Below are 14,494 nucleotides of genomic sequence, written 5' to 3'. Positions count from 1 at the left end.
ACTCTCCCTGCCTTGAGTCTTTTAATCTCCACAATCCAAAGATGGGTTCTTTCTGTTCTAAATTTGTCATGCCACTCGTCTCAAACTATTACTAGTATAGTGACTAGTAGATTTATGTAAAATTGGTGGACTGCCCCTTTTTTAAAGTTCAGTGTCCTTAAAAAAAACACTAATGTGCAATTGGTTGATCAGTCAAATTATAAACTGACCGCCCCCTTCAGGATTCCTCACAATGAAACATTGCATCAGATTAGGGACTTGAGGGAAAATCCACCCCAAAACAGAATTAATAATATGACCTAACCAACAACCTAAAGCATGTCTTTGTCCTGAATTTATACCCATAAAAACTCGTGAAAAGTATGTCAACGTGTGTGCTACTTTCAACTTCTATGTGAAGATGTTCTCTCACCACCTTGGTCATCACGTGATGGTATCTTGGTGAAAGAGAGCTGATGATCTCTGACCTTAAGGACTGCAGCATCCATACACAGTCTGCTGTTATTGTTTCATGAAGGATTTTGGACATTTTTGCTTTGAACCACCTTGAGCATCATTCTGCTATTTTCACACTTGGAGTGCGTCATCTCCCTTGTGGTAATACCGCCTGTTATTGCTGAAAAGCCGCTAATCTTATAGCAAAGCTGATAAAGATTTCCTCCACCAACACCACCACCTCCTCCTCCTCCGTCTTCCCCAACTACAGCCCCCTCCCTCCCTCCCACCTTCAAAGGCCGGCTCCAAGGAGAGGTTATGGATGATGAGACTCTAAATGAAGAGGGTGCAGAGCTCCCCTGCTACTCTCACACAGAAGCCAAGAAAGAGAGTGTGTGAGTGGGGTGGGTGGGGGGGGGGTGGTGGTGTCGTCAGCTATCTTCGTCACTGTGACTCTGAGACAGAATAGAGCCGAGAGCCCTCCCCTTCTCCTTTTGCATCCCCACCTTCTCTTTCCCTCAGCCTCCACACCATCAGCCAGTCTGCTCTCAGTCATTCTGCCTGTGCACAGCTGATGCTCCACATCCTATACCAGCCTCCTCCTCCTCTCTCTCTCTCTCTCTCTCTCTCTCTCTCTCTCTCTCTCTCTCTCACACACACACTCACACACCTCTCAGCCGCTGCATGAACGGCAGCTGCTTCAGCTCCGAGGAAAGGGGAGACAACAACAAAAAGAAGAAGGGAAGAAACCAGAGTATGAGGATGAGTGTGTGCAGTGTGCCAGCAGTCCCCTGCTGCCGTCCCACGCAGATCGCACGGCGCTTCACACCCCCCCTGCTTCTCCTCCTCCTGCTCCTGAGCGGCAGTAACAGCAGCAGCATCGGGGCCGTCCCCTTTGCCTTCCAGCTGTCCCCGGACACCCCGGCCCCAGCCGAGCCCACCCCGACCCAGGCGGCACCTCGTCCGGACCCCTGCGAGGGGAGACCCTGCCTCAACGGGGGGTTCTGCCTGGCCCTGCCATCCGCTGGCAGGCCAGAGGACACCTGGGAGTACACCTGTACGTGCAGCCAGGGCTTCACTGGACGCAACTGTGAGGTATGGACATTTTAATTTCATGTCATCTGCACAGGATGAGTGTGTGTGTGTGTGTGTGTGTGTGTGTGTGTGTGTGTGAGAGTGTGTGTGTGTGTGTGTGTGTGTGTGAGAGAGAGAGAGAGATCTTATCCTTTAGTTTGGTGTTTGCTTGAGAGGAAAGATACTAAATGAGCTTTGGTGACTATGAAGGAGCAGATGTAAAGGTTGTTTCATGTGTTACGTACTTTATAGAGCAAAGAATAAAGAGCTGTATTTGCCCATTATCTGTATTCTATTTATTTTTTGTATTGGGCATGTTAGCATCATCCATTATCATTAATTATTCATTATCATCATCTCAAGGGGTTCAACTTGGATAGTGCGTGTGTGTGTGTGTGTGTGTGAGAGAGAGAGAGAGAGAGATCAACCTGAATCCTATCTGTGTTTTGATTTGCATGCGAGTCGTACAGTAGATGACGGCATGTGTGAGTGCGTTCTTGCTCTGCTGTTCTCGGATGTTTTTTTAATGGGAGCATGTGCTGTCACTGAGACACGGAGACAAGTGCTGCGTTGCTGTGGCAACAGGAGGGAAGAGCGGCAGCAGTGAGATGCTAGTGAAAACCAAAGAATTGTGTGTGTGTGTGTTTGTGAGAGAGAGAGAGAGAGAGAGTATATATACTGTGTGAGCTGTTGAGTATTTTGGACATACAGCATTTCCCCCTATGATGTCCCCAAGTTTCTTTTTACATCTGTGCAAACGAAAGTTACAGTAAATCCTTTGGTAATGTTAAATGTATTCCTCAAGCGCATTCTCTAATAATGTGTATGATTGATACAAACTCAAGTATGGCTGAAGCCGTTAACATCTGGGAGAAGGCCAAAGGACCCGTCTTCACACTGCATTCATTAATTGGAACATCTGGACAGATGTGCTTTTCTGTTGCAGGTTACACAACTTTTCACAAGTTATTAGGTCCGTCTGGTTAAAGCTAGCACCTTAGCAATTCTGTCTCTTTTAATACCATTCTGCATGATGTCATCAGCCTAATGCAAAAAATCTAAATAGATTTGAACATCAAAAAAAAAACATTTTTAGCTGACAACTGCTCCTCGTAGCCTTCATCATGTTTAGATTTGGTTTACCAAATAATTTAATAAACGTTTTCTTTTGATGGAAGTCTGCAAAATGTAGATTTGACTGTAGATTTTCCTTTTGTTTCCCCTCCGTGCATGCTGCTCCCCCAGGTGTTAGTCCCTGGAAAAATTGCATGAATACGGTTGAAAATAAAATAATAGACTGACAGGATTGTTTCAGCGGCATCACATTGCTGGATTGAGTTTGTAGCTCTTACTCCATAGGAGATAATTAGCTTTTTCCTTCTGCATCGTTTTTACACTTCCATCTATTCAAGGACATTTAAAGTTCTGAAGCATGTTAATTCAGCATTGATCTCCACATAAACCTGTTTTTCTTTTTGCTGAATTGCATGTAATTAATTTGAGCTTTACAATAGATAGACTGTGGCTAAGCCTCGGTATAGCATTAGGCTCAATAGGTATGAGTCATGCTGGGGTGAAAGAGAGCATCCGCCAGCAGCAGAGAGGATAAATGAGTCTGCTGCAGCATCACGCAGGGAAACGGCAAGGTGACTGGGTGAACTTTAGCAGGATCACCAACAGGTGGCAGCCATATCCCCCCCTGCACCTTGTGTTTACATGTGGATATGCATAGAGTATGTTTGCTCATCTTGTACATGCATGCTGGTGTTGTTTATGATGGTGGAAGGTATGTACAGGTGAGCCTGCTGGTGGTGTACAGGTGAGCCTGCTGGTGGTGTGCAGGCATTGTGTTGAAGCCATTTAGTGGAGCATCAACAGGGGCCTGATCACTGTCTCCTTGGCTGTCCTGGTTTCATGTCTCAGAATAGAAAGCGGCTGCAGTTTGTTACCTCTGCAGCCTGCTTCACTTCAATGCGCTCTGTTCCACACAAACCTCAAAGGACGATGTTGTCACACAGCCTGAGCTGCGGCTGGACGAGGCATGTACAGAATTTCCATATTTTTTTATGGTAAGAGGGGGGGTAAAAAAACATCTCTCCCTGACCACCTTGCCCACAATTCTCTCTTCTGCTGTAAAATCCTGAGACAACAACATCCACTCTCAGCTTTGTTCCTCTTATGCGTCAAATCTCAGGTCCGGAATCGGCCCCGAGCCAGGCTCGAGGGGAATCATTTATTTTCGCCTTGCTGCCCTCCTGCTGGTTGTTTCTTCTCCATGGAAACTGGAGCAGCAGTCAATTGAGATTTGGTAAATGACCTGATTGGCAGAGCGCTGGGCTGGTTGCCTCTGCATGCGTCACAACACAGATGGTCCAGTGACAAAGGAGGAGAGATCGAAGAAAGAGACGGCAGTGAAGGAAGGGGGAGAAATGAGTCTTGAAGAGAGTAAAGTCCTGGTTTGGGGGCGACTTAGTGAAGAAATGCTGCTGTAAACGAGTGTCATCTGCTCACCCTCCTCGCTGCCTCTCCCTTCTTTTATTTTAAATTCTGTGTCAAACCTAAGGGCGCCATACACAAAGTAGGATGAGAGCAAAAACCAAGCAGAATCTGTAAAGCTCAACTTGAATTGTAGAGTAAGGATTAAAACTCATGCCTGTTGATTTCAGGATAATAAGTTAAAAATGTTCTGGCTAAATTGCAAATCCTGCTTTGTGACTTGTTGTGTTTTAAAAGTGTGGAAGCAGCTAACGCAAACCACAGCAGCAGGGAAAAACAAACCCACTCTACTTGTTAAACTCCCTGAGTTTTAATATAATCCTGCACCTTTTCTGGATGGCAGCCTGTAAGCTGTCCTGTTGGAATTCACCACCACTGGCCTTTCTCTGTGAGTTATTAGCTTCTCAGCCTCTGGCTTATTCATTATTGAAAGGCCTGTTGTGCGCCCTGATGGATTTGGTGACTTGCTCTACAACACAATAAGGCTGTGGCAGCGCAACGCAGCCATATGTCATGAAACAAGTCCAGGGCTGCTAAGCCACTCGGTTATATGAAAGCAGTGGATCAGAGCAGAATATGCAGACTGAAGTTAAGTTTACAGCCTCAGCATTACGAACACGGGATGCATGTTTTATTAGCTGCAACCAGCAGCTTTGCAGCATGCTCCGTCAGTTGGTTGGTCCACAAAAATGTCCCCACCATAAGTTTGGCAGCCACAGTTTTCGTCCTATGAGGCTCAGATTTGGCATGGAGATCAGTGAAGTTGTGTGTGTGTGCGAATGCATTAATGCGTGCATGTACATGGACACAGCTACCGCGAGGTAACGCTTGTTTGACTGTTATTTGGAGAGGAGATGTGTAACTGAAGGTGGTGAAAGAGGTGATATCTCGAGCACAGAAGTAATTCAGCTGTTTCTGCAGCCGACAGTTCTGCCTCAACTTAACAAGCTCTCACATAGCATGTCAGAGCTGTGATGGACTCAAGGCTTTTTGATCCATTGATGATTTTCAGATGTCAACTCATCACCGGTTTTCCCCTCGACACGTATAAGTGCTGTCTCACTCACAAGAACCTCGGTTTCACTGTTTTAATCATATAAGTTCTGGCTTCTTAATGTGATTTTTTAATGTTTCCTTTTCTACCACCACTGACTAGTGTAAGAACATTTTCAAAGGGGTAGTTTGATATTTAGAGAGTTAGCCTGAGAGTTGAGAAGAATGATACCCCTTTCACGGCAAATATGAAGCTACAGTCAGCAGCTGGTTAGCACAGCTTAGTCCAAGACTGGAAACAACGAGCCTGGCTCTGTCCAATGGTAGCAAAAGCATTTTAAAGCTAGAATTAAAAAGGACAAGACAGTTTTACAAGGGGTTATATGAAGTGACCTCCAGACTTCAGGGAGTCACCGCTCCCTGCCAAAAAATAGTCCCAGTTAGGAAGTCCTAGCTTCCCGTCTTCATGCTAAGCTAGCTACTTGGCTCAAGCTTCATATTTAAGGAACAGACGAGAGAATCCGTAGCAAAATAGAAGAATTCAAAACGACACGTTGTGATTGCACTGGAGGACTACGCAGTCACTTCCTAGGATAAAACATTATTTTTATTTTTAACAAACAAGATGTAACGTCTTAATAAATGAGCTTCAGAGTTGCTTGTTGGCAGCTTTTGCTACATTTGGTCATAACCAGACCAGCTGTTTCCCCCTGTCCATAGCTATATTAACCCTATCCTGGGTTTAGCTTCATATTCAGTGTACAGAAGTGAGAGCGCAATCAATCTTCTCATTTAACTCAAGACAAGAAAGCAAGCAACTATTCCTTTAAGATTGTTATTTATCAAATGTATCTGGGCCATCATCTGCAGGATCAATGTCTATGTTGAGAAGATGGGTGCAAACTTTTAAATTATAAAAACATACAGTTTCACATGTTTAAAGTGACAGTATGTTGATATACGATGCACCATCTTATCAAAGAACTAGAACATTGTCAGTTTGAGAAAAGGGAGTGTGTGTGTGTGTGTGTGTGTGTGTGTGTGTGTGTGTGTGTGTGTGTGTGTGTGTGTGTGTGTGTGTGTGGCGGTCAGTCTCCCAGGGCTATTCACTCTGCTGGACCCGAAACAGCCTAAGCCGCATCCAATTAAGCAGAGCTCAAAGCTCATCGCCAGCCTTTGGTCTCTTTGATATTCCTGTCTTGTTAGTCAGAGGGTATATATATATATATATATATGTATATATATATATATATATATGTATGTGTGTGTGTGTGTGTGTGTGTGTGTGTATCAATGGACTCTCATATCCTCTTGCTATAGAGGGCAGTCTTTTTATATCTCTATTTACTGAAGCACTTTTGTTGACCTCAAAAGTGTTGTATGTTCAGTTGATCATAATATTGCCTGTGCTGGTGTTTTCTCAAAGGTAATAGTTTTTTTAAAGTGGTTATGAAATCAAGTTGGACTGCAACAAATGATTATTTTCATTATTTATTAATTACAATTACAAAACAGAGAAAAGCAGCAAATCCTCACATATGAGACACTGGAACCAGAGAGCCTTTACCATGTATTGACTTGAAGGTTAATTGTGATTCCTCAAATTTGCTGCTGATTTACTTTCTGCCAACAGATTAATACATTAATTAACTTGTAGTGACTTTAACAAATATTTTTTTTTATCTTAAAGCCACTGGGGGGCGAACAGGAGAACTTGTTCGGAGAAAGTACGCTGTCTTTCTTTCATCCGTTGATCCATTTATTCCGTTTGCACATTGACACCATAACAGAACACCACAGGATACTACATGACAGGATAATACAACACCTTGACACGCCACGCTGACACACCACGCTGACAAAAACTGTTGGCTTTTTGTCCACAGACCTGATTCTCATTACCAGGCACTTACCTATATGCACTTTTATGTCAATGTGCCACCCAGTGTTCAATGTCAGAACTGACCATCCAAACCCACCTCGTGTTTCCCTCAAAGACAAAAGAAAACAACAAAACCACATTATGGCTCCAACAAACTAATTGTTTCAGCTTAAAAATTGTGACAATATTGGTTTTAAAATGACACTCCTGTGCATCACATGTTGTAGTCTGTAATTGTAAAATCTACGTAGGGGACATAATAAAAAACAAATAAATAAATAGATAAATAAATAAACAATGCTCCGTGACCAGTGATGAATATCTGAATGTCAAATTACCAGTCTTAATTGAATAAAACTGTTGAGACAAGACAAACATGTCACATCACGATGACGCCATGTTATCTTGGTGAAAATTAAACTTTCTTTCGATATAATCTTTAATTACTTTAGAGAGATATTGTCTTTTTGTCTTCTTACCTTATTTATTATTTTCAATCCCTCTTCTCTTCAGCGTCACTCTTCTATATTTCTGTAAAGAGATTGTTAATGCTTATTTTTCTCTGATGGTGACTCCTACAATATTGCTGTTTCTCTCACTGCACTTAAAACACCTTGCAGTACTGAAATGAAATCCTAGAGGCTGCAGCGTTTATTACATCCCCCAACAAAATATTTTGTCGGGTTTAACATGTTTGTGTGAATTTGCAGCCTGGGGTCATAAAAATTCAAGCTGTGCAGAGGGATGAGAAATGTGTCTTGTTTGGAGAACAATATATCTTGTGTGCATAGTTGACATTTTGGCCAGGGAAAAGCTCATCGAGTGTCCAAAGAAGAAAGTTCAGCCCCTTAAAAACTATTCATAGCAAAAACTAAAAAACATTCTGATTTTGCAGTAAATGCTTACTGGTTTTCACAGTCAACTTGGAAAATAGGTGTTAAACAACTGCAAACTGTTGCACCATTTGCACAGGTTTACATCCACATGTAATCAGTTACAGATGGTTTGATGAAAGCGAGGATGTCACTTTGGTAACAGGCTGCTTATAACCCTGCCGGTACCTTTGATACAGCAGCTACCAATCAGCAAGACTCCTTTGAGCTATTATCACTGAGCTATCACTATTCATGTTGATGTCCTTAGATGTTTCGAGGCGGACTGTGCTGCCTTTGAGCAGGAGGGCTCGTGGCCAATCACTTTGGTTATTTCCATATCACACATCACCTGGCCTTTTGATCTGTGGGAAGCTCGTGCTGAGGTGGTGTATGGGTTAGTGAGGTCTGATGCATATATGGATGAAAGAGGAGCTGGTCTGCAGAGGACGTGAGCGGCTCAACACCAAGTGCTTCTGCTCTGCGTATTGATTGCTACAGTCACCCACGGGTCCATTATGACTGGTGAAAGTCATGTGTTAGATTTAGTTTCACTTGATATGTTTGACCTGGTTGGCTTGTAGCGTTTGCAATTTGGATTCTATGTTGAGTTAAAACTTAACATTTTTAGCCACGATATCAGAGAGGTTCTAGAGACATGTTGGACAGTCGGTCCACCATTTTGGTCCAGACTGAAATATGCTAATAAGTAATGGATGGATTGAAGTTAACTTTTGTAACCGACAGACATTCATGGTCCCCAGAGGATCAATCCTCCCAAGTTTGGTGATCCCCTGACTTTTCTTAAAATCATTAAAGTGATACGTACATTAATCTATCAATGATTATAGTCCAGTAATATGAAATACATGATTCTGAAAAGGGCCATTCTGCATAATAAGTATTTTTTACTTTTAATTTGATAGTTTATGTATTTTTTGATGCTAATATTTGTGTACTTTTACTAAAGTAAGATTGCAGGACTTTTACTTGTAACAGAGTATTTTTACGCTGTGATATTGCTACTTTTACTTCGGTAAAATATCTGCATACTTCTTCCACTACTGCCTAAATCCCTTAAAAGAAATTGCCACATGTATCATCTGACAGCATTAGACAAGTATTATTCACAAGACAATTGGTAACAGAATTAATTTTGAACACTGCCAGCAACAATTTAAAAATAATGAAATCTTTCTGACTACAGTCATGTTTCATGTCTGTTTTTCTTTTTCTTGTTTCCTTAATACAGGCCAATCAGTTGCTGCATTTGTCAAGCAGTTTTGACCGCTCACATATTTGCTGCCACTCATCGTGAACAGGGCTCCTATCTTTGTGTTATTGCCTCTTTCATTTTTCTCGAAGTGAAACTTCACCCTCTCTGTCCTGGATAGAGAAGTCATTACATTTCTCCCAGTGGTTTAGTTTAGGTGTTTTTTATTGCTTTTCGTCTGCCCTCATTGCTATTTATATCTTTAATGGAGCAGCGAGTTGTGTCACCATTCGCAGAATAATGTAAAAAAAAGGGCAGAGAGGCTCTAATTCAGCAGCAGTTCACCCTGATAATAAACCTCTGCTATGACACCGTCATGCTGCCACTTCCTAATGATTAGTCTGGTTGTTGTTGTTGCTGTCAACGTAATGAGCGTATGTGTCAGGAGTGTGGTGTGTTTGTGTGTGTGTGTGTGTGTGTGTGTGTGTGTGTGTGTGTGTGTGTGTGTGTGTGTGTGTGTGTGTGTGTGTGTGTTAGAGGTGGAAATCATGAAACACTTTGCTGATTCGAATCATTTCGTTTGGTTCAGTTCAAAGATTGGAAGTCACTGAGTATGTAGTTTGTTCACTAGTCGGTCGCATTCCTGTTCAATTTCATTTCAGTGTGTGCGTCACGTCAGTAAGTGAACGCATCGCTGTTCATACAGTCATACATTACAAGTGTAATGCTAATTTATTCATTCACACTTTCCTGTTTTATTTTGAAATACTCACCTTTCTCCCATTTCAAACAACTTCCCCTCCTGCCTTTGTGTTTCCCACCTGTGAGCTGGTTTGCCCTGATGAGTTTCACCTGTTCCTCATTGGCCCGCTCTCACCTGTCCCTCGTTATCACCCTCCTTACCTTGTGTGTCGTCTCTGGGCTCCCTCTGTCGTCTGTCAGTTCGTCTCCATTGTTACAATTCTGTTTGGAGTTTCCTGTGGCCTTGCCTGCTGTTCCTGCCTGCCTTTTAGACTCAAAACCTGTGAGTCATATCTGTTAAATCACTGCATTGTTCCCTCATCAGCCTTTGCATGCGTTTGGGTCTTTCCCCTGCTGCCTGCTCTCCAAGTTGTGACAGTTTGGGTCAGTTTTGTACAAAATGAACCTTTATCAGCACTGGACTGTGTGTATATGCACTGCTCTCATAGGGCGGTTACAGCTTATAATGCTGTAATAATGCTCTCTGACAACTGACAGCTTGGTCGCGGAATGGTAGCACCCTCCTTCCAATTCTTGATCTAACATTAAATGATCTGATCTCTTATCTTGCACCTTTTTTAAGAATGGGGATGTAATTTGCAGACATAGCTACCTGGCTACATCCACAATAAATATAGAGAAAAATAGCCACATAAATGGTGACGTGAGATTGACATAGTGTAGCTTTACAGGTTATTGTAAGCTGACTTGAAAATAGGCTTATTTATCATAGGTTGCAGTTAAAAACTGCTTTAGGCAACTGCTTTCACAGAATGGAGACATCTCTCGCTGCTGATTGGTCAGGGCAAAGACAACATGAAGGGGATGTGAGTGCAAATAAATCTTCTCTACTAATATCACATCGAGTACACAATAGTCTACATGTGGCCTCAAAGAATATATCTCATTTTAATTCATTAGATATAGCGATCTGAATGAGACTGAACCCTCTTATAAGATTTTTTATTTCAATACGAACCATGCTTTTGTTTATTTGGATTCCTAATAGGTGTATCCATGGTACCAAATATTCGTCCTTAGATTTATACTAATAAAACTAAAAACATGATATTTATTGATACAAGAACACACCAGTTGAGGAATCATGTTCATATTCCTTTCTGATTCATTCTCAGCTGCTCCCTCCTGTTCTCAAATGTTGTTTTTGGTTTGCATTGAATCACATTTTTACACACTGAACTGCTCATAGACACACAAATGTGGTGTCATGTATTCAGTGGTTGGACAGAACTCACCAGGGAGTCCGTCTGTAGCTTTGAGGATTGTTCATGGAGAGTCTTGGCTGCTGGATGAGGAGTTGTTGCAAAAGTGATGTGGTGTGTCCCCATCGCTAAGCTCTCACACATCATTCAGATTACTTTGTTGTCCATTAGATTTGCATTAAATGGACATTTTTCGTAGGCAAATATTTTGAATTTATTCATATTTATTGTCTCTATTTTAATGATTATTTTTATCTTGATCTTAATGATTTTTTATCACATGTTTACTGTCAAGCACTGTGTAACATTGTTTTTGAAAGGTGCTTTGTAAATAAAATAATTACTATTATACAAGACATGACTTCAGACTTTCACATAAATGCCTCGTGAGAATCACAACTAAGTTGTGAAGAAGAGAACTTTGCAGGAGGGGACAGACTCTGAGGCGGTCTGTTCCGCCTTTGGAGCATGTTTGCCCTCCCAGATCATGGTTAGGCATTGCAGAGATTGCTGCTTTGGGGTTGGAGGAAGCAGATGTGTGTGTGTGTGTGTGTGTGTGTGTGTGTGTGTGTGTGTGTTTAGAGGAGGGGTGTGTGTATCATCCTCTGCTCTGTTGCCTTTCTTCCTTCCAAATGACAGTGACTCAGTACCAGATTCCGAACTGACTCCTGCTGTCTACACACACACACACACACACACACACACACACACACACACACACACACACACACACACACACACACACACACACACACACACACACACACACACACAACACATGTCAGTTAAGTCGATTTGACAATATGTTATTTAATGAAGCCAACTGGGAGACAAGCCAGCATGTGGCGGTGTATGCGTGTGTGTACTGGTGTGTGTCTTGAACATCTTCGCTTAGCTGCAGACAATGAATGCCAGCTTAATCCTAAAAAAATCCCTTCAGGACCAGCAGAGCATCCCAGCCAGATAGAGGAGCGAGGCACAGTCACCAGCCTCCTGCGTTAGACACAGAGATTAGCTCGCATTAACGGCTGGGCCTGTCTACCAGTTTATAGGAAAGACGCTGTGGAAAAATTGCCTGTCCGTTGGGGATTATGCTGGAAATGTATTGACAAAAAGTAAATATTAAGTCTGATATGAAGAAGAAGTTCACCTAAAATTGGGTTTTGTAAGAAGCAATATTAGTTTTATTGGGAGGAGAGCGCTTACACATCAAACTCAAGTTCAATTAAAACACAAAATACATGATTTAAAATATATTGCAAGTTGCTATAGCTTCAGTTACATTAATATATTCTACTTGAAACCTAACATTTTTTTGTAAAATGAGACATTATGGTTTATCTGAACCCAAGCTGTCTTCAGTTTCTACACAAATCTGTCTTTATAAAAGCAGAACGTGTTTCTGATGGGAATTTAAATCTTCTTTTTAGTGTGTGGCTCACTGGCTCACTGTGATGTGCTTTAAACTTGAGTTTGAGCTTTCGGGGAGAAATCGATCCGTCTGGAGCTTCATCTCCTGCTGATACATCTGCTTCCAACAGCGCCGCTCTGATCACATCAGTCCTCAGTGATCCGCAGCCAATCGCTGTTGATCGATGGGGGTTATACACGACATTGCCTTCTCTTTTCGGCTTTCAAAACATTTTTTCACAACATTTCATAAAAGCAGTGAAACTTTTCAAAAATGAGCTATAATTCATCACTACTTGCTGTGTGTTTTTTTTGAGAAATATTGAGCTCAAGTAAGTGAACTGAATCATAAGAACTCAACAGATCTAACTCGGCATACTGACTTGTTTCAGTGTGCTGCTGTAAATAATAAACTAATATAACAACTGTGTGTCAATCGTCTGCTGAAAGTAATCCCGAGCAAATGCACTTATGTCTCCTATTTTTTTTGCTAAAAAAACTACAGTGCTCAACCGTTTTCTGAAATGACTGGGCCTTTAATAAAATAAAAAAAAAAAATGAAACCATATATGTCATATATGTATTGACTTTAAACAATAACATCTTTAGTCTGAACAAATGGGTTTGGTGTTGAGTTGGAAAGTCAGAACATGTTGAGAGACAGACTCCCATTGATGAACACATTGTTGTTTCGTTTTTTTTTAATGGGATTTGTTGACAATGGCAACGATATCCTTTAAATAAGCTTTAGGAAACAATGGCATCAACTTATTACAGTATTAACATTTACTTCTATTGTTATCCCAACAAACCGACACATTAGTCTCCCTCACATCCTTTTATAGAATGAACCAAACACAACTGTCTTCAGGAAAAAAAAAAAAGAAAATCCCCCGAATCACATTTGGTATTGTCGATTCAGAACATCCTTCCCGTCATCCCTCTCCCTCCTTCTGCCGGTCGAACATGTTCATGTAGGCGGTGTGGCAGAAGATCTGGAGCTCCTTTAAAAGAAGCGTCTTCTCTGTTGTGGTTTCTAAGAACATTTTCTTCCTCTTCGGGGACAAAACCGGTGGGAGGACAGCGATGATATACATGTCCAGTGTCGCCTCCTACGATGAGGACCAGTTTTCATTGCTATGCCCCCTTTCCTCTTCTGGGGTCTCCATAGCAACAGAGCAGTGACGAGGGGAGCCAAAAGATCAACAGGGGAAGAGTACATAACACCGAGCAGAAAGATGTCATCTACTTCCTTTTTAATGAATTAATGAATTCAGACAGGAAAAGGAACAAATCATGTGGCCCGCATTAAACACAATGAGTAGTTGTACGAGGTACGACATGTTCTGTATTACTCATTTGTACACTCTATAGTTCTTTACAGAATTATTCAACAGTCCTCATGCTGTTAACCAGTTCCAGGTGAAATGAATGGTGGTCATTTATAGATTTTCAGGTCACAATGGGAACAGGATGTTCTACTTCCAGTGTTTCAGTGACTAATTCCCTGTGGCAGCATCACCAGCTCCAGACCCAGCCTGAGATTAAGCTTTTATTTTTCACATCTGCTACGTACGTATTAAAAAATAATAATTTAAATGTAACCTGAGATATTTTCAACAGCGACAAAAGCCTCAAGCCACCTTATAGCTTTGATTTAGTTCCAGAAACTGTTTTACTTTTATGCAGGTGCCCGATTAATTGTGTCAGCAGTAGGTGTCACTTTTTTTTCATACAGTGGATATCTTGTTTTGCAAGGAACCTTCTGTGTATGTAGGTCAGAGCGAACAGCGAGCTCGTAGATCACGGCACAGAATGACATCCGTCTTTACCAGCTGTGGCCTGAGAGCGAGAGAGAGACTATTTTATTGCATTGTAATGTTTTTCTCCTGCAGAAATGAAAATGTAAAAAAAACAATGGTGGCTTCCTAAAAGGTCTAGTGTGTAGCATCTACTTATCGGCCTACACGAGAACACGAATGGCCCTTTCTAGAGCCGCTGTTTGTCTTTGTAAATATAAACGGCTCATTCTAAGGTAACAAAAACATAACAATTCTTATTTCCAGGTTATTATATACACTAATGACATACTTATTATGTCATACTTGTTCAAATTTTATTCCATTTCTGCCAATATACCCCCCTAAATGCTCCA

General features: G+C 41.6%; 1 protein-coding gene across 1 annotated transcript in view; it reads left to right on the top strand.

Annotated features, from left to right (window-relative positions):
* The first annotated feature begins 982 nt into the window (after positions 1-982).
* The window catches only part of dner (delta/notch-like EGF repeat containing), a 49,992-nt gene continuing 36,480 nt past the window's right edge, over positions 983-14,494 (top strand). The window contains exon 1 of the mRNA XM_068709101.1: positions 983-1,530. Within this exon, the coding sequence (XP_068565202.1) occupies positions 1,120-1,530 (411 nt within the window). The 5' untranslated portion in view covers positions 983-1,119. The remainder of the gene's footprint in view (positions 1,531-14,494) is intronic.

The sequence above is a fragment of the Cebidichthys violaceus genome, unplaced genomic scaffold (genome assembly GCF_023349555.1).
Source record: "Cebidichthys violaceus isolate CVI_PGR_0920_01 unplaced genomic scaffold, fCebVio1.0.p SCAF_1, whole genome shotgun sequence".
Taxonomy (NCBI): domain Eukaryota; kingdom Metazoa; phylum Chordata; class Actinopteri; order Perciformes; family Stichaeidae; genus Cebidichthys; species Cebidichthys violaceus.
This window is presented reverse-complemented; position numbering and strand designations above follow the sequence as displayed.